Raw genomic sequence first — 21,068 nt, 5'->3', positions numbered from 1 at the left:
AGGATGAACTCACCTGTAGCTCAGCAGGAAGCGACAGGTGAACGACAGCAGGAAGAAAGAGAGAAAGAAAGGATGAACTCACCTGTAGCTCAGCAGGAAGCGACAGGTGAACGACAGCAGGAAGAAAGAGAGAAAGAAAGGATGAACTCACCTGTAGCTCAGCAGGAAGCGACAGGTGAACGACAGCAGGAAGAAAGAGAGAAAGAAAGGATGAACTCACCTGTAGCTCAGCAGGAAGCGACAGGTGAACGACAGCAGGAAGAAAGAGAGAAAGAAAGGATGAACTCACCTGTAGCTCAGCAGGAAGCGACAGGTGAACGACAGCAGGAAGAAAGAGAGAAAGAAAGGATGAACTCACCTGTAGCTCAGCAGGAAGCGACAGGTGAACGACAGCAGGAAGAAAGAGAGAAAGAAAGGATGAACTCACCTGTAGCTCAGCAGGAAGCGACAGGTGAACGACAGCAGGAAGAAAGAGAGAAAGAAAGGATGAACTCACCTGTAGCTCAGCAGGAAGCGACAGGTGAACGACAGCAGGAACAGGACGACGGTGACGATCAGCTTAAACTTCTCATATTCATCTTTGTAGGCGAATCTGTTTGGACACAAACACTCGTGAACGTCCTGCTGTTTCCACGGCGACGCTGCAGACTGACTTGGACGTCTTGTTGAGGAGGGTCACGTTGACGTTGCCCAGGACCAGACTGAGGTACAGGCTGCAGGAGGAACCGTGTCATTGACTGTTGACCTCAGGAGTTCAAAGGTCAAACCTGTTCTTCTGAGGCAGAAACGCTTCCATCTCGGAGAAAACATCTCGTCGCTCCTGGATGGACGCTCGGATCTCACTCATCGACCTCTTGACCTCCAGGTCCAGACGCTCTGGTGAGTCTTTGCATCTGAACATTAACAACATTAACGTTTGACTTGAACCACTGGAGCAGTTACGTCTGTAAAGTAGTTATAATGATACATAATAATAATAATAATGATAATATAATAATAATATAATAAAAATAATAATGATACAAATAATAAAAATAATAATAATAATGATAACATAATAATAATAATGATAATATAATAATAATATAATAAAAATAATAATGATACAAATAATAAAAATAATAATAATAATGATAACATAATAATAATAATGATAATATAATAATAATATAATAAAAATAATAATGATACAAATAATAAAAATAATAATAATAATGATAACATAATAATAATAATGATAATATAATAATAATATAATAAAAATAATAATGATACAAATAATAAAAAATAATAATAATAATGATAACATAATAATAATAATAAAAATAACAATAACCATAAAATATAATAATGATAATAATAATAGTAATAATAGTATAAAAATAATAATAATAATAATAAAAATAACAATAATAATAATAATAATAATAACAAAAATAATAACAATAACAATAATAATGATAATAATAGTAATAATATAATAATAATAATAATAATGATAACAATAATAATAATAATAATAATAATAATAGTAATGTTAATAATAATAATCATATTAATATAATAGTAACAATATAATAATAGTAATAATAATAACAATAATAATAATAATAGTAATAATAATAATAATAAAAATAATAATAATGATAATATCAATATCAATATTAATAATAATAACAATAATAATAATAGTAATAATAACAATCATAATAATAATAATAATAGTAATCATAATAGTAATAATAACAATAATAATAATAATAGAAATAATAACAATAAACTAATAATAATAAGTCGACTCACTGCTTCAGCGACGCTTGAAGATCCTTCAGTTTCTTCCTCTGACGTGAAATAGCAACAGAGCAGCAGTTTTGTAGTTTTGTTACTTCGTCCAGTTTCTGTTTGTACAGTCGGTGACTTTCCTGCAACATACATGATGATACATGTTATGTGTGTGTGTTAAAGTGTGTGTGTCTGTCTGTGTTAAAGTGTGTATGTGTGTGTGTTAAAGTGTGTGTGTGCATGTGTTAAAGTTAGTGTGTGTGTGTGTGTGTTAAAGTTAGTGTGTGTGTGTGTGTTAAAGTGTGTGTGTGTGTCTGTGTTAAAGTGTGTGTGTGCGGGTGTTAAAGTGTGTGTGTGCGTGTGTTAAAGTGTGTGTGTGTGTGTTAAAGTGTGTGTTTGCATGTGTTAAAGTGTGTGTGTGCGTGTGTTAAAGTGTGTGTGTGTGTGTTAAAGTGTGTGTTAAAGTGTGTTAAAGTGTGTGTGTGCGTGTGTTAAAGTTAGTGTGTGTGTGTGTTAAAGTGTGTGTTAAAGTGTGTTAAAGTGTGTGTGTGTTAAAGTGTGTGTTTGCATGTGTTAAAGTGTGTGTGTGCGTGTGTTAAAGTTAGTGTGTGTTAAAGTGTGTGTGTGCGTGTGTTAAAGTTAGTGTGTGTGTGTGTTAAAGTGTGGGTGCGTGTGTTAAAGTTAGTGTGTGTGTGTGTTAAAGTGTGTGTGTGCCTGTATTAAAGTGTGTATGTGCGTCTGTGTTAAAGTGTGTATGTGCGTGTGTTAAAGTGTGTGTGTGTTTAAGTGTTTATGTGTGTGTGTGTTTGTACAAAACTCTCTTTTCATTGAAATATTGACATTAGAAAATGATCTTAAGCTCCGCCCACTATAAATACTTTGTTTTTCTGGAGATTAAATCTTGTTGACCATAACCACACCCACTCTGCTGTGATTGGTCAAGCATGGAGGTTTGTCACAGCGCATCATCAACAGTGTAAACCTGCAAGGGACTCGTTTTATAAACAAAGCGTGATTACAGCTGGAGGAGTGAAGCCATTATTACGTCATCATGGACTCTCGTAACCTCTCGTTTGTCCAGATTTAAGAGCAACGTTATAAAGTAATTAGTTTAAAACATGGTCATGATGAGAAGTTACTGCATCTTGAAAAATATAATAATAAGAATGAACTTAAACATCAAAACCTTCATCATTTTTTAAAAACAGTAACTTTTATAACCTGTTGTCGTTATAACAATTAAATAAAACACTTTATAGAGTCTAACTGTGACGTGGCGGTTTTATATGCTTATTACAGTCATTGAAACGTGACGTCACAAACCATCAAACTAGTGTAAACAAACACTTGTTGTGAACAAACAACACTTGTTGTGACGTCACTTCAATCCTAATGTTGTATTTTCTACGCTATCGTGAGTGACGTGTGTGTGTGTGTGTGTGTGTGTGTGTGTGTGTGTGTGTGTGTGTGTGTGTGTGTGTGTGTGTGTGTGTGTTGTGTTTAAACACAGAACTCTGACCTGGATCTGATGGAAGTCCTTCTCCAGGTCCTCCCACTCCCGACGACACTCAGGGAAGCCGCTCGGACTGTACAACATGTTTACTTCTAACAACAAGTTTTACTTCTTACAACATGTTTTCTTTCTTCTTCCAGATTCTTGAGCAACACTTCAGCTGCAGGCCAGCGCGGGAAGTCACACCCCGTCGAAATAAAAGCCTCGTTGTTGTCATTATTACGCTTGAAGAAAACGTTACATGTCGATCCTAAAGTGTTGTGTTTTTAATGTTTTAATTATGTCCATCCTAAACAGACATTACTCGTTGTTTTTTATTTCCTGGAATAGGTTAAAAATCGTTTCTCAGATGTTTTTATTTTGACTAAACATCCGGCTAAGCAGGCCCCATGTTTGTAGTTTTTGGCGGAGAAGGGAAAGACTACAGCGCGTCTGTCCAATCAGAGGACGATCTGATGTCGTGAACGTGTGTAGCCAATGAGCGCTTTCGAGAAGTAAAAACACACCATTACTATTTTGTCCCTCTAATAAGACTTTCAGGGAAAAATGTTACTTAAAACTAATGATAATTTTGACAAACACAACATTTTACCTTCAAATATATTGTATTTAGTTATATTTATGATTCGATTATTAGTGTTTTTGTTACGTTGTGACGCTTATCAGGCGCTGTATTTATCACCTGCGGGTCAGAACTTTGGGATTAAACAGTTAGCGTAACATTTAGTTATTTTTAGGCAGAAAGTTATAAAAGTGTTTAAAACACATTTAAAATCACTAACACATGAAGAATTAAGGTTTTAACAGAACTCATTGTGATGTCATACATGGATCTGGGCTCGTATTATATCGTTCAATGATTATAATTCATCATTTCTTGAAATTATTATTATTTTTTAATTCATTTGTAAATTGACAACAAAGACGATCAAAACATCTTTACGATATAACGTTCAAAATGAAATAACAAACTTTAATAAGTGTGAATAACTTTAATATAGTTTAAATATAATTAACAAGAAAAGATCATAAAAGAAACGTCACATAATACCGTATATTTCGGACTATAAGTGTCAGTTTTCTTCATAGTGTGTCCGGGGGTGAGATTATACTCTGGAGCGACTTATGTGTGAAATTATTACCACATTATTATATCATTTCACATGTTATTGTCACACTAAACCACCAGAGGGCGCTCTAGGCCTGTGTTGATCATTTCCACGTAGAAGAGGAAGCATCTTCTACCTCCGGAGTTAGTTAGTTGTTTAAAAGTGACACGAGGATGAAGAGTTATTTGGAGTTACACGGATGGTTTGGTAAACTAGTTAGTTATTTATGCTATAGTTCTCTGAATAACTCTTCATATGTTATGTTAACATACCAGGTTCTCACTTCATGTAACGTAACATTATTCTGTTGTTGCCTCTAGTTTTATTTTAAACTTTCAAGATCACATGTCTGTTCTTTTATCAAATCAATTTCCCCCAAAAATGCGACTTATACTCCAGTGCGACTTATATATGTTTTTACTTCTTTATTATACATGTTATGGCTGGAGATACTTGTGCTGCGGAGACACTTATAGTCCGGAGAATACGGTAATTATGTTTATTTGGAGTTTGTGTCACAGGTCAAGGTCGGACACGTTGGTGTTCGTGTCACAGGTCAAGGTCGGACACGTTGGTGTTCGTGTCACAGGTCAAGGTCGGACATGTTGGTGTTCGTGTCACAGGTCAAGGTCGGACACGTTGGTGTTCGTGTCACAGGTCAAGGTCGGACACGTTGGTGTTTGTGTCACAGGTCAAGGTCGGACACGTTGGTGTTCGTGTCACAGGTCAAGGTCGGACACGTTGGTGTTTGTGTCACAGGTCAAGGTCGGACACGTTGGTGTCGGTGTCACAGGTCAAGGTCGGACACGTTGGTGTTTGTGTCACAGGTCAAGGTCAGACACGTTGGTGTCTGTGTCACAGGTCAAGGTCGGACACGTTGGTGTTTGTGTCACAGGTCAAGGTCGGACACGTTGGTGTTGGTGTCACAGGTCAAGGTCGGACACGTTGGTGTTCGTGTCACAGGTCAAGGTCAGACACGTTGGTGTTTGTGTCACAGGTCAAGGTCGGACACGTTGGTGTTCGTGTCACAGGTCAAGGTCGGACACGTTGGTGTTTGTGTCACAGGTCAAGGTCGGACACGTTGGTGTTGGTGTCACAGGTCAAGGTCGGACACGTTGGTGTTCGTGTCACAGGTCAAGGTCAGACACGTTGGTGTTTGTGTCACAGGTCAAGGTCGGACACGTTGGTGTTCGTGTCACAGGTCAAGGTCGGACATGTTGGTGTTTGTGTCACAGGTCAAGGTCGGACACGTTGGTGTTCGTGTCACAGGTCAAGGTCGGACACGTTGGTGTTCGTGTCACAGGTCAAGGTCGGACACGTTGGTGTTCGTGTCACAGGTCAAGGTCGGACACGTTGGTGACCTTCTCTCCTCGGAGCAGGAGCTCCCACTCCGAGAGCTGCTGCAGGAACCCAGTGTTGGGTCTCATGCTGGGTTTACACTTCAGCAGGTACTTCCAGGCCTCCTGCAACACACGTGACACACACATGACACACACGCGACACACACCTGACGCACCTGAGGCTGAACAACGACCTCCAGCGAGGAGCCCAGGAAGTGCATGATGAAGGCGATGCAGACGCTGCTGCAGCGACTGCGTCCTCGTCTGGACACGACCATGACTCGTGCGCTCATGTTGATGTAGGCGTCTGGAAACACAGAGAACCATCAGGAACCTTTTTATACTTTTATATGAATATATTTGGGACTCATGGTTCCTCATGGTTCCTCATGGTTCCTCATGGTTCCTCATGGTTCCTCATGGTTCCTCATGGTACTCATGGTTCCTCGTGGTCCTCGTGGTTCTCATGGTTCCTCATGGTTCCTCATGGTACTCATGGTACTCATGGTACTCATGGTTCCTCATGGTTCATGACTATGAAGGAAACATGAGGAACCATGAGTACCATGAGTACCATGAGGAACCATGAGGAACCATGAGAACCACGAGGACCATGAGGAACCACAAGGAACCATGAGGAACCATGAGGAACCATGAGAACCACGAGGACCATGAGGAACCATGAGGAACCATGAGGAACCATGAGAATCTAGAGGACCATGAGGAACCACGAGGAACCAGATTATTTAACTCAACGTTTCAAGATTTTAAACATTAGATTCAATATTATATTTATCTTCTACTGACACCAGGAACATCAACAACTCACCGATGAAACTGCAAATCTTCTCGAATCTGGAAAACAGGTCCGAGTCTCCAGAGTCGGCCACAGGGATGTACAGGATGCTCTGGCTTCTGTCCATGGAGCTGCACGTGAAGAGGCCACGAGTCAAACAGAAGCTGGACCTACGAGCACGAGTCTTACTCCATGTCGCTGCTCTGAGAGACGCTGATGACGGCGCTGATCTTCAGGTCTCTGTAGACATCTGGATCCAGGCCCTGGTCCACGTCCCCCATGTACAACTTCCCCGCCAGGATCTCCACCGGGTACGTCTTGAGCTTCTCCAGCTCCTGACAGAGAGTGGACCGTGAGAAGAAACACGTGGACGAGGGAAGGTCTCGGAGGTTACTCTGATGGTGTAGAGGATCTTCTCGGTGCGTAAGAACGAGTAGAGAGCAGAGAAACGCTCGAAGCCTCCGCTCAGGATGTGAACCGGATAGATGGACACGTTGGCCAGGAACCTGGCACAGCGCAGGGCGTCACCTGGAACCATGAGGAACCATGAGGAACAATGAAGAACCATGAGTAACCATGGGGAACCACGAGGAACCATCAGTACCATGAGGAACCAAGAGGAACCATGAGGAACCATGAGTACAATGAGGAACAATGAAGAACCATGAGTAACCATGAAGAACCATGAGGAACCATGAAGAACCACGAGGAACCATGAGTGCCTTGAGGAACCACGAGGAACCATGAGTACCATGAGGAACCATGAGGAACCACGAAGAACCATGAGGAACCACGAAGAACCACGAGGAACCATGAGTACAATGAGGAACAATGAAGAACCATGAGTAACCATGAGGAACCATGAGGAACCATGAGTACCACGAGGAACCATGAGGAACCATGAAGAACCACGAGGAACCATGAAGAACCACGAGGAACCATGAGTACCATGAGGAACCATGAAGAACCACGAGGAACCATGAGTACCATGAGGAACCATGAAGAACCACGAGGAACCATGAGGAACCATGAGTACCATGAGGAACCATGAAGAACCACGAGGAACCATGAGGAACCATGAGTACCATGAAGAACCATGAAGAACCACAAGGAACCATGAGTACCATGAGGAACCATGAAGAACCACGAGGAACCATGAGTACCATGAGGAACCATGAAGAACCACGAGGAACCATGAGTACCACGAGGAACCATGAAGAACCACGAGGAACCATGAGTACCATGAGGAACCATGAAGAACCACGAGGAACCATGAGTACCATGAGGAACCATGAAGAACCACGAGGAACCATGAGTACCATGAGGAACCATGAAGAACCACGAGGAACCATGAGTACCATGAGGAACCATGAAGAACCACGAGGAACCATGAGTACAATGAGGAACCATGAGGAACCATGAGGAACCATGAAGAACCACGAGGAACCATGAGGAACCATGAGGAACAATGTTCTCAAAGACTCTTGAAGGAAAGAATGAATTCATAGTATTTTAAAGTCAATATAAATGTATAAACGTGTCTCCAGACAGAACCAACAGATCTCAGAGCTACTGATCAAACTCTCAGCCCATCATGAGACTCTATTAAACCAACGTTTATATATTGAATTAAAAACATTAGGATTTAGAACATTTGTTTTTTAATTATTGGAATTAAAATATCAAACTCTGTGTGAAAAATTAAATATTTATTCAATTATTTAAAAGAGTTTCTACGGTTAAAAAGTTTCAAAAGTAAAATAATAAACTCCAGAGACTTAAGAACATAAAGTCGAACCTCGCTCCTGCAGACTGTTGGTGTTTCCATCGTAGACCACGATGTGCTGCATGATGTCGACCTCCACGGACTCTGGCAGCAGGAAGTGACCTTCAGGATCCTGAACATGACATGATCTCCTCAGGATCCACTGGATTCAACTGAACATCAATACAATCATGTCTTGAGAACTTCTCACCACTTTGATGCTCCGGGCCGTAATGATGTGACTCATGTTGAAGACCTGAGTCTGACGAGCATCTGGAGAGTTAAACACACACGAGTCAAACACAAGAGTCAAACACACAAGAGTCAAACACACAAGAGTCAAACACACACGAGTCAAACACACGAGTCAAACACACAAGAGTCAAACACACACGAGTCAAACACACGAGTCAAACACAAGATTCAAACACAAGAGTCAAACACACAAGAGTCAAACACAAGATTCAAACACAAGATTCAAACACAAGATTCAAACACAAGATTCAAACACAAGAGTCAAACACAAGATTCAAACACAAGAGTCAAACACAAGATTCAAACACAAGATTCAAACACAAGATTCAAACACAAGATTCAAACACACGAGTCAAACACAAGATTCAAACACAAGAGTCACACACAAGATTCAAACACAAGATTCAAACACAAGATTCAAACACAAGAGTCAAACACACAAGAGTCAAACACAAGATTCAAACACAAGAGTCAAACACAAGATTCAAACACATGATTCAAACACAAGAGTCAAACACACAAGTCAAACACAAGAGTCAAACACAAGATTCAAACACACGAGTCAAACACAAGATTCAAACACAAGATTCAAACACAAGAGTCAAACACACAAGTCAAACACAAGATTCAAACACAAGATTCAAACACACGAGTCAAACACAAGATTCAAACACAAGATTCAAACACACGAGTCAAACACAAGATTCAAACACAAGATTCAAACACAAGAGTCAAACACAAGATTCAAACACAAGATTCAAACACAAGATTCAAACACAAGAGTCAAACACACAAGTCAAACACAAGATTTAAACACAAGATTCAAACACACGAGTCAAACACAAGATTCAAACACAAGATTCAAACACACGAGTCAAACACAAGATTCAAACACAAGATTCAAACACAAGAGTCAAACACAAGATTCAAACACAAGATTCAAACACAAGATTCAAACACAAGATTCAAACACAAGATTCAAACACACGAGTCAAACACACGAGTCAAACACAAGATTCAAACACAAGAGTCAAACACAAGAGTCAAACACAAGATTCAAACACAAGATTCAAACACACGAGTCAAACACACGAGTCAAACACAAGATTCAAACACAAGATTCAAACACACAAGATTCAAACACAAGATTCAAACACAAGAGTCAAACACAAGATTCAAACACAAGATTCAAACACAAGATTCAAACACAAGATTCAAACACACGAGAGTCAAACACACAAGAGTCAAACACAAGATTCAAACACAAGATTCAAACACACAAGAGTCAAACACACAAGAGTCAAACACGCACACATTCACAAACACATTCAAACACACAAGATTCAAACACAAGATTCAAACACAAGATTCAAACACAAGATTCAAACACACACATTCACAAACACATTCAAACACACAAGAGTCAAACACAAGATTCAAACACAAGATTCAAACACACAAGATTCAAACACACAAGATTCAAACACAAGATTCAAACACAAGATTCAAACACAAGATTCAAACACACGAGTCAAACACAAGATTCAAACACAAGAGTCAAACACAAGATTCAAACACAAGATTCAAACACAAGATTCAAACACAAGAGTCAAACACACAAGAGTCAAACACAAGATTCAAACACAAGAGTCAAACACAAGATTCAAACACAAGATTCAAACACAAGAGTCAAACACAAGATTCAAACACAAGATTCAAACACAAGAGTCAAACACACAAGAGTCAAACACAAGATTCAAACACAAGATTCAAACACAATATTCAAACACAAGAGTCAAACACAAGAGTCAAACACACAAGTCAAACACAAGATTCAAACACAAGATTCAAACACAAGAGTCAAACACACAAGAGTCAAACACAAGATTCAAACACAAGATTCAAACACAAGAGTCAAACACAAGAGTCAAACACAAAAGTCAAACACAAGATTCAAACACAAGATTCAAACACACGAGTCAAACACAAGATTCAAACACATGATTCAAACACAAGAGTCAAACACACAAGTCAAACACAAGAGTCAAACACAAGATTCAAACACAAGAGTCAAACACAAGATTCAAACACAAGATTCAAACACAAGAGTCAAACACACAAGTCAAACACAAGATTCAAACACAAGATTCAAACACACGAGTCAAACACAAGATTCAAACACAAGATTCAAACACACGAGTCAAACACAAGATTCAAACACAAGAGTCAAACACAAGATTCAAACACAAGATTCAAACACAAGAGTCAAACACAAGATTCAAACACAAGATTCAAACACAAGATTCAAACACAAGATTCAAACACACGAGAGTCAAACACACAAGAGTCAAACACAAGATTCAAACACAAGATTCAAACACACAAGAGTCAAACACACAAGAGTCAAACACGCACACATTCACAAACACATTCAAACACACAAGATTCAAACACAAGATTCAAACACACAAGATTCAAACACACAAGATTCAAACACAAGATTCAAACACAAGATTCAAACACACACATTCACAAACACATTCAAACACACAAGAGTCAAACACAAGATTCAAACACAAGATTCAAACACACAAGATTCAAACACAAGATTCAAACACAAGATTCAAACACAAGATTCAAACACACAAGAGTCAAACACACAAGAGTCAAACACGCACACATTCAAACACACAAGAGTCAAACACAAGATTCAAACACACAAGATTCAAACACAAGATTCAAACACAAGATTCAAACACAAGATTCAAACACACAAGAGTCAAACACACAAGAGTCAAACACAAGATTCAAACACAAGATTCAAACACAAGATTCAAACACACAAGAGTCAAACACACAAGAGTCAAACACACACACATTCAAAAACACATTCAAACACACAAGAGTCAAACACAAGATTCAAACACAAGATTCAAACACAAGATTCATACACACAAGATTCAAACACAAGATTCAAACACAAGATTCAAACACAAGATTCAAACACAAGATTCAAACACAAGATGTAAACACACAAGATTCAAACACAAGATTCAAACACACAAGAGTCAAACACAAGATTCAAACACAAGATTCAAACACAAGATTCAAACACACAAGATTCAAACACAAGATTCAAACACAAGATTCAAACACACACAAATTCACAAACACATGTAAACACACAAGAGTCAAACACAAGATTCAAACACAAGATTCAAACACACAAGAGTCAAACACAAGATTCAAACACAAGATCCAAACACACAAGAGTCAAACACAAAATTCAAACACAATATTCAAACACAAGATTCAAACACACAAGAGTCAAACACACAAGAGTCAAACACACAAGATTCAAACACACAAGAGTCAAACACACAAGATTCAATCACACAAGATTCAAACACAAAAGTTTCAAACACACAAGATTCAAACACAAGATTCAAACACACAAGATTCAAACACACAATATTCAAACACACAAGATTCAAACACACAAGAAAAAGATTCAAACACAGAAGAAAAGATTCAAACAGAGAAGAATAAAAAGATTCAAACACACAAGATTCAATCACAAAAAGATATAAACACACACGATTCAAACATAAAAAGATTCAAACACACAAGATTCAAACACAGGAGAAAAGATTCAAACACAGAAGAATAAAAAGATTCAAACACAGGAGAAAAGATTCAAACACAGAATAAGAAAAAGATTCAAACACAGAAGAAAAGATTCAAACAGAGAAGAATAAAAAGATTCAAACACACAAGATTCAAACACAAAAAGATTCAAACACACAAGATTCAAACACAAAAAGATTCAAACACACAAGATTCAAACACAGAAGAATAAAAAGATTCAAACACAGAAGATTCAAACACAGGAGAAAAGATTCAAACACAGAATAAGAAAAAGATTCAAACACAGAAGAAAAGATTCAAACAGAGAAGAATAAAAAGATTCAAACACAGGAGAAAAGATTCAAACACAGAAGAATAAAAAGATTCAAACACAGAAGATTCAAACACAGAAGATTCAATCACAGGAGAAAAGATTCAAACACAGAAAAATTCAAACACAGGAGAAAACATTCAAACACAGAAAAAGATTCAAACACAAAAATATTCAAACACAGAAAAAGATTCAAACAAAAAAAGATTCAAACACAGAAAAAGATTCAAACACAAAAAGATTCAAACAAAAAAAGATTCAAACACAGAAAAAGATTGAAACACAAAAAGATTCAAACACACAAGATTCAAACACAGGAGAAAAGATTCAAACACAGAAGAATAAAAAGATTCAAACACAGAAGATTCAAACACAGAAGATTCAATCACAGGAGAAAAGATTCAAACACAGAAAAATTCAAACACAGGAGAAAAGATTCAAACAGAAAAAGATTCAAACACAAAAAGATTCAAACACAGAAAAAGATTCAAACACAGAAGAAAAAGATTCAAACACAGAAGAAAAAGATTCAAACGCAGGAAAAGATTCAAACAAAAAAAGATTCAAACACAGAAAAAGATTCAAACACAAAAAGATTCAAACACAAAAAGATTCAAACACAGAAAAATATTCTAACACAAAAAGATTCAAACAAAAAGATTCAAACACAAAAAGATTCAAACACAGAAAAAAAAGATTCAAACACAGAAAAAGATTCAAACACAGAAAAAGATTCAAACACAGAAAAAGATTCTAACACAAAAAAAAAGATTCAAACACAGAAAAAGATTCAAACACAAAAAGATTCAAACACAGAAAAAGATTCAAACACAGAAAAAGATTCTAACACAAAAAAAAAGATTCAAACACAGAAAAAGATTCAAACACAAAAAGATTCAAACACACAAAAAGATTCAAACACAAAAAGATTCATCTACCGATCAGACACAGGAAGTTGATCTCTGAGAGTCTGTTGACGCGACATCTCTGGTTCAACAGGTTGAAAAGCTCCAGTGGTTCACACAGTAATATCTTCGCCATCAGACGCACACGCGTGTTCACTGACAACACAACATACAAGGTCACGTGTCGCAGCAGTAAGCGACGAGCATCATGCTAGCACATTAGCTGTTGTGGTCTGGTTGCTAGGCAACACAACACCAAGCCTGACACGTCATGATGACATCACTCTTTAAACCAGACTTGGATCTTATTACACTTTAAATAACGTTCTATTTATAATTCATGTGAACATTAACTATTGAATCTTTTATGATCTACTATCAAGTTTGAGCTTTGCATCATAAAAAGACCAAACTTAAAAAATAAAATATAGAATGAATCATATAAACATGTTATTATCACATATATGTTAATCAACAGATATTTAATTGTTACTGAAGTCACAGCAACACTAGACCTGCTAGCTTAGCTAAACGTGCTAACAGCTACAGGCTAACAAAACAAAGCCTCATATATTAGTAAGTAATATTTATTTATATAGCGCTTTTCGAGACCAGGGTCACAAAGCGCTTAAACAATCAAAACAATAGTCAATAAAGTATATACTTTAAAGATCAAGATAATACTGAGAACAACACAGGAGTTCGAGAAATTCAAGGAAACATTTAATGTAGATTTCAAAGTAAAGCTAATATATATTAACATCATCTACTGAAAATGTCTAAGCATCAGAAAAATAACGAATGTTTTTAGCGGTTCATGCTAGCTAAGCTAGGCTAAGCTAACGTGTCATGTGATCACCTTCGTTTTCACCTCTTTTCTCGCATCTTTTGAATAATAAAGACACGAGTCGTTATAGATGATTATATATGATTCTATATATGATTCTAAACGAAGACGTCAAAGGAGTCGAAGGATCAAAGCATCAAAGTGACACGAGTGACATCATCGTTGTGTTTATTTCAAACAATCATTGAAAACAGAAAAACAAGAGTTTTTGGATCTTTGTTGTGACTTTTCTTACACACTTTATATTGAACAAGTTTCCAGACGAACTTTATGCTTTTGTTTTGTTCCAAACCTTACAAGAAACATGTCTTAAATTAAAATGATTGTATTTAAGAACACACAGCTACACACACAGCTACACACTTCTGTGTGTTTGCATGGGTCCTTGTGTATCTGTGTGTGTCCTTGTGTGTCTGTTTGTGTCCTTGTGTGTGTGTGTCCATGTGTGTCTGTTTGTGTCCTTGTGTGTGTGTGTCCTTGTGTGTCCTTGTGTGTCTGTGTGTGTCTGTGTGTGTCTGTGTGTGTCTGTGTGTGTCTGTGTGTCCTTGTATGCCTGTGTGTGTCCTAGTGTGTCTGTGTGTGTCTATTTGTGTCTTTGTGTGTGTCCTTCTGTGTGTTTGCATGTGTCCTTGTGTGTCTGTTTGTGTCCTTGTGTGTCTGTGTGTCCTTGTATGCCTGTGTGTGTCCTAGTGTGTCTGTGTGTGTGTGTGCGTCCTTGTGTGTCCTTGTGTGTCTGTGTGTGTGTGTGTGTCCTTGTGTGTCTGTGTGTGTGTGTGTCCTTGTGTGTCTGTGTGTGTGTGTGTGTGTGTCCTTGTGTGTCCTAGTGTGTCTGTGTGTGTCTGTGTGTCCTTGTGTGTCCTTGTGTGTCTGTGTGTGTGTGTCCTTGTGTGTCTCCTCTTCACTTGGTGCCGGGGCCCTGGATCCAGGGGTGGTACCGGAGCTGGTCTAAGGTGGGCCTGAGCTCCGGGGCTGTCGTCAAACATTTGTTGAGAAAGTCTTGACAACCTGTGGAGACACGAGTCAGCGCCGGCGTCTGTGAGAGACTCAGATATATATATATATATATCTAGATAGATCTAGTTTTACCTTCAGAGAGTTTCCTGCGGATCTTCCTCTTGAGCTGCAGGAAGTGCTGCGTCTCGAACATGCCCTTGTGCAGGATCTCGTACAGAACCACCCCGACCTGCCACACCGTCAGCGGCTCGGCCCGGTAGCTGCTCCGGGAGAACCACTCCGGAGGAAGGTGCTCCGCCGTCCCTGAGGGAACAAATGTTTCAGTGAATAATGGATTCAATGGATTCAATATTCAAAGGCTTTGACATTGTTTTTCAAATAATTAAAAAATAAATCTTACAAATTCAATATTTTTAAATTGGTAGCATTTTAAATTCAATTTAAAAATGTTGGTCAGACGAAAGCAACAGAGCACAGAGCTACTCGATGGAGTCATTGATCTAATTAAATCATTGAAAAATTAAATTAATTGAAAATGTGTCATTTGTAATCTTTCGTAAATCAATACGTTCGTCACATGATCGTCTGCGCGTCACATGATTGGCTGACATTTGATCCAGTAGTTCGGTCTCTGTTGCTTTAGTCTGGAGACTCTAACGTTTATATTGAACTTTAAAAGAAAGATATTTAATGTAGAATATTGTTTTTTAAAATAAAAATAAATGACATTTGAAAATATTCAATTAATTTAATAAAAAAAAAAGGATTTTCAAATTATTGAATTGAATTATTTAAAAATAATTCAATGTTTAAAAACACATTTAATTAAAAAAGTTTCTGTTGATGGTTTACTTCCTGTTACCGTAAAACACGTTGTATAAGGTGTTCTTCTCCGCGAACACGCTGTAGCCGAAGTCGATGAGGTGGATCCTGGGCGAGCTGGAGTCGGTCTGGATCAGGATGTTCTCGGTCTTGATGTCTCGGTGACAGACGCCTCGGTTGGCGAGCGCGAGCGCGGCGTCCACCAGTTGCTTCATGATGACCTGCGGAGACACCGCGACCTCAGACACGCTCGCGACCTTCAGTGACCCCCGGCTGGTACCTTGGCCTTCGTCTCCGTCATGTGGCGTTTGCACCTGGTGTTGATGAAGGTGAACAGGTCCATGCTCGGGACCGGTCTCTCCATCACCAGGACCAGCTCGTCCTCCAGGAGGTACCAGTCCAGCAGCGCCACGGACCCGCTCCTCCTGGACCAGGCTCGGTTCATGATGGCGATCTCCGTGAAGACCAGCTTCCTGCTCTCGTCCTGAACCACGAGGTCATTACAGGTCATCGTTAGCACGTTAGCATGTTAGCAGGCAACACTGTAGCATAAATACTACAACTAAACATATACTTTCATACAGTATGTTCATATATTTGTTTACAATAATATTAGTTTTATCTCAGGTAGCAATAACTACCTTTGTTCACACCATATAAAGTGCATCATTTCGCAATAGTACAGTGCATTAGCAACTAAGCTACATTAGCAAGTTGTGCTATACTTCTGATAAAATCATAGTTTTCATTTAGCTTATGAAGTACATGTTAGCAGTTAAACTACAGCATTATGTTGCTATAGTTAGGAGGCACAGGGCCTTAGCATCTATGCTACATTAGCATGTTTGCTATTTTAGATAGTTCAACTATATATGCTGAACTTTTAGCTTTTTAACTTTGAAATAGATAAACTCACTATCAAAGCTAAGTGAACCAGTTGTATCCAGTTGTAAAACCAGATGTTATGTATTAAAGCTAATCGAGAGCAAAGTGCCTTAAGCATCAATGCTACTTTAGCATCTTAGCTACTTTAGCTTTACACTTGTATGTATTCCTCCCGTGTAAAAGTCATTTAATTTAGAAACTTTTATATTCTTACGTAGTGTGTGCAAATGTGGCTGTCTCTGGAGATGCGCTTGATCGCCACCTGCAGGACGAACACAAGAACACGACTGAATGTTCAGCAGTGCTGAGAGAAAGTTAAAGTTAAATAAAAGAGTCAAAGACTCACCGGAAGATTATCTTCTTCTCTGAAGCCTGCGAACACAGAACCACATCCTCCTTCTCCGAGCAGGTCGTACTGGAGATACTTGGCCTCGAACATGGCTGTACACAACAGACCGTCAGATACACAACTGCATGTACACGATAAACAAGAGTTACAATCATGTTCACATAATACTCAAATATGAAATACAAATACTGCTGACATAGTTGTATGTTGGTTAAATGACTCTTGATGAAGTCGTTACTGCTTTCATTTGTTTTCAAACCAAAATATGTCCAAACATCAGCTTTAAAAGCTGCTGGACTCACTGTATCCTCTCGTCCTCAGTCGTAACTGTTTTCATTTGTTTTCAAACCAAAATATGTCCAAACATCAGCTTTAAAAGCTGCTGGACTCACTGTATCCTCTCGTCCTCAGTCGTAACTGCTTTCATTTGTTTTCAAACCAAAATATGTCCAAACATCAGCTTTAAAAGCTGCTGGACTCACTGTATCCTCTCGTCCTCAGTCGTAACTGCTTTCATTTGTTTTCAAACCAAAATATGTCCAAACATCAGCTTTAAAAGCTGCTGGACTCACTGTATCCTCTCGTCCTCAGACGTTACTACTTTCATTTGTTTTCAAACCAAAATATGTCCAAACATCAGCTTTAAAAGCTGCTGGACTCACTGTATCCTCTCGTCCTCAGTCACCATTATTCCTTTAGCTAAGGAGGACGTAACAACTGCTGCCATCTAGAGGCCAGAGGTTTAATTGAAACACAAACATGAACAAACGCTGTGAATATTTACATTGTAAATAAAAATGGATCCAGTGACGCTAAATATCGATAGTATTGTGTAAAAACGTATATTAATATGTTTCTAAACCATAATAGTAGTTGTCATGGTGATTCTAACCTCTGCGTCGTCCTGGTGAGTCGACAACAGCTTCTGGATCATCGAGGATCTGAGAAGATGAAGCTTCGTTTGACGAGTCATCGCTTTCTTCACTGACGCCTTTGAGGGGTTCACTGGTGCGGCTCACTGTAGAAGATACGAGTCATTCCAGAAGATACGAGTCATTCCAGAAGATACGAGTCATTCCAGAAGATACGAGTCATTCCAGAAGATACGAGTCATTCCAGAAGATACGAGTCAGTCCAGAAGATACGAGTCAGTCCAGAAGATACGAGTCAGTCCAGAAGATACGAGTCAGTCCAGAAGATACGAGTCAGTCCAGAAGATACGAGTCATTCCAGAAGATACGAGTCAGTCCAGAAGATACGAGTCAGTCCAGAAGATACGAGTCATTCCAGAAGATACGAGTCAGTCCAGAAGATACGAGTCAGTCCAGAAGATACGAGTCAGTCCAGAAGATACGAGTCAGTCCAGAAGATACGAGTCATTCCAGAAGATACGAGTCATTCCAGAAGATACGAGTCATTCCAGAAGATACGAGTCATTCCAGAAGATACGAGTCAGTCCAGAAGATACGAGTCAGTCCAGAAGATACGAGTCATTCCAGAAGATACGAGTCATTCCAGAAGATACGAGTCATTCCAGAAGATACGAGTCATTCCAGAAGATACGAGTCAGTCCAGAAGATACGAGTCAGTCCAGAAGATACGAGTCATTCCAGAAGATACGAGTCAGTCCAGAAGATACGAGTCAGTCCAGAAGATACGAGTCATTCCAGAAGATACGAGTCAGTCCAGAAGATACGAGTCAGTCCAGAAGATACGAGTCAGTCCAGAAGATACGAGTCAGTCCAGAAGATACGAGTCATTCCAGAAGATACGAGTCATTCCAGAAGATACGAGTCATTCCAGAAGATACAAGTCATTCCAGAAGATACGAGTCAGTCCAGAAGATACGAGTCAGTCCAGAAGATACGAGTCATTCCAGAAGATACGAGTCATTCCAGAAGATACGAGTCAGTCCAGAAGATACGAGTCATTCCAGAAGATACGAGTCAGTCCAGAAGATACGAGTCAGTCCAGAAGATACGAGTCAGTCCAGAAGATACGAGTCATTCCAGAAGATACGAGTCATTCCAGAAGATACGAGTCAGTCCAGAAGATACGAGTCAGTCCAGAAGATACGAGTCAGTCCAGAAGATACGAGTCATTCCAGAAGATACGAGTCAGTCCAGAAGATACGAGTCAGTCCAGAAGATACGAGTCAGTCCAGAAGATACGAGTCAGTCTAGAAGATACAAGTCAGTCCAGAAGATACGAGTCAGTCCAGAAGATACGAGTCAGTCCAGAAGATACGAGTCAGTCTAGATGACACGAGTCAGTCCAGAAGATACGAGTCAGTCCAGAAGATACGAGTCAGTCCAGAAGATACGAGTCAGTCCAGAAGATACGAGTCATTCCAGAAGATACGAGTCAGTCCAGAAGATACGAGTCAGTCCAGAAGATACGAGTCATTCCAGAAGATACGAGTCAGTCCAGAAGATACGAGTCATTCCAGAAGATACGAGTCAGTCCAGAAGATACGAGTCATTCCAGAAGATACGAGTCAGTCCAGAAGATACGAGTCAGTCCAGAAGATACGAGTCAGTCCAGAAGATACGAGTCAGTCTAGAAGATACAAGTCAGTCCAGAAGATACGAGTCAGTCCAGAAGATACGAGTCAGTCCAGAAGATACGAGTCAGTCTAGATGACACGAGTCAGTCCAGAAGATACGAGTCAGTCCAGAAGATACGAGTCATTCCAGAAGATACGAGTCAGTCCAGAAGATACGAGTCAGTCCAGAAGATACGAGTCATTCCAGAAGATACGAGTCAGTCCAGAAGATACGAGTCAGTCCAGAAGATACGAGTCAGTCCAGAAGATACGAGTCAGTCCAGAAGATACGAGTCAGTCCAGAAGGATCTGGTGAAGTGGGCGTGGTTGATAACGTTGATTGACAGTGAGGTCAGAGGTCGTACCAGTGGAGCAGGAAGATGTTGCGTCACACTCTCTCCTCCTCTTCCTCGTCTGCATGCAGTCTCTGCTCGTCATCGACGTCTGCGACTGTTGTCAACAGTAATTACTAGTAACTAGTGACTAACTAGTAACTAGTGACTAACTAGTAACTCATCGACGACTCAAGAGTTTAAGATCATTTACGACTCGTTCACAACAAATAATAAAACTATTACTTTGTTCAATTCAATATCAAGTTGATCAATGACATCACAATATTGAATTTCGAATGTTTCAATATATTTATTAATCATTTATTATTTTCTTTGAATTATTTGAATCATGTTCTTCAATTATTTGTATATTTTTAATTTTCTTCATTTTTTCATTTTCCATAAAAAACGGTTAATTTTTAACATTGTTTTTTAATTATTATTGATAAAATGATTAATAAAATATCAAACTCTGTGTTAAAAATCTTATTGACTATTAAAAAAAAAGTCGTTTTTTTTATTTATTAAAAAAACATATTCAACCTTTTAATAACAAACTATTGAATGAAAAGATTCTAAACGTTTGATTCAATGCTTAAGAAAACATTTCAATAAAATTGTTAAATTAACTCAATATCGTTTAAATATTTCTTTTGGTTTTTTTAAATGTTATTATTTCAGTTTCTCTCCAGTTTGTTCAAAACAAATCTATATCTTTTTCAATAAATCTAATGATTTAAAACTTGCTGTGTTGTCGTCGTTAATCACCGACGTTGTGCGTCTGAGGTCGAGGAAGGGTCGCGACCTACTTGAGGACACGTGACCTCTGGAAGGTTCTGGACTTTATTCAACACAGGCTGAGCGACGCTGAGCAGGAGGTGAGCGACGAGGACAGAAGACCCCTGGAG

The 21,068-nt window shown here is 38.9% G+C and overlaps 3 protein-coding genes across 3 annotated transcripts; all 3 read right to left on the bottom strand.

The window, feature by feature from the left end:
- Positions 1-496: 496 nt before the first annotated feature.
- tmem120aa (transmembrane protein 120Aa) lies at positions 497-5,170 on the bottom strand (the record flags this gene model as incomplete). Its single annotated transcript, XM_087807997.1, is given in 5 exon segments — positions 497-592; positions 654-713; positions 768-893; positions 1,804-1,922; positions 3,302-5,170. Coding segments are annotated over 5 exon segments (479 nt in total), but the record flags the coding sequence as incomplete, so codon positions are not given.
- A 447-nt stretch (positions 5,171-5,617) lies between these two features.
- Positions 5,618-13,618, bottom strand: styxl1 (serine/threonine/tyrosine interacting-like 1). Its single transcript, XM_087807499.1, has 8 exons — positions 13,457-13,618; positions 8,517-8,578; positions 8,339-8,438; positions 6,935-7,068; positions 6,730-6,875; positions 6,574-6,671; positions 5,939-6,051; positions 5,618-5,867 (listed from the first exon to the last, which is right to left on the bottom strand). The coding sequence occupies exons 1-8, from the start codon at positions 13,557-13,559 to the stop codon at positions 5,736-5,738; spliced, it is 888 nt and encodes a 295-aa protein (XP_087663625.1). The 5' UTR covers positions 13,560-13,618; the 3' UTR covers positions 5,618-5,735.
- Positions 13,619-14,421: 803 nt separating this feature from the next.
- LOC148065676 (serine/threonine-protein kinase pim-1-like) lies at positions 14,422-21,054 on the bottom strand. The gene is made up of 9 exons (XM_087808286.1): positions 20,970-21,054; positions 20,191-20,275; positions 18,173-18,298; positions 17,278-17,372; positions 17,146-17,193; positions 16,327-16,530; positions 16,087-16,267; positions 15,357-15,527; positions 14,422-15,275 (listed from the first exon to the last, which is right to left on the bottom strand). The coding sequence occupies exons 2-9, from the start codon at positions 20,261-20,263 to the stop codon at positions 15,169-15,171; spliced, it is 1,005 nt and encodes a 334-aa protein (XP_087664412.1). The 5' UTR covers positions 20,264-20,275; positions 20,970-21,054; the 3' UTR covers positions 14,422-15,168.
- Positions 21,055-21,068: the final 14 nt, after the last annotated feature.

The sequence above is a fragment of the Callionymus lyra genome, chromosome 14 (assembly GCF_982586985.1).
Source record: "Callionymus lyra chromosome 14, fCalLyr1.hap1.1, whole genome shotgun sequence".
Lineage (NCBI taxonomy): Eukaryota > Metazoa > Chordata > Actinopteri > Syngnathiformes > Callionymidae > Callionymus > Callionymus lyra.
The sequence above is the reverse complement of the archived record's forward strand: the minus strand, read 5'-3'. Positions and strand labels throughout refer to the sequence as shown.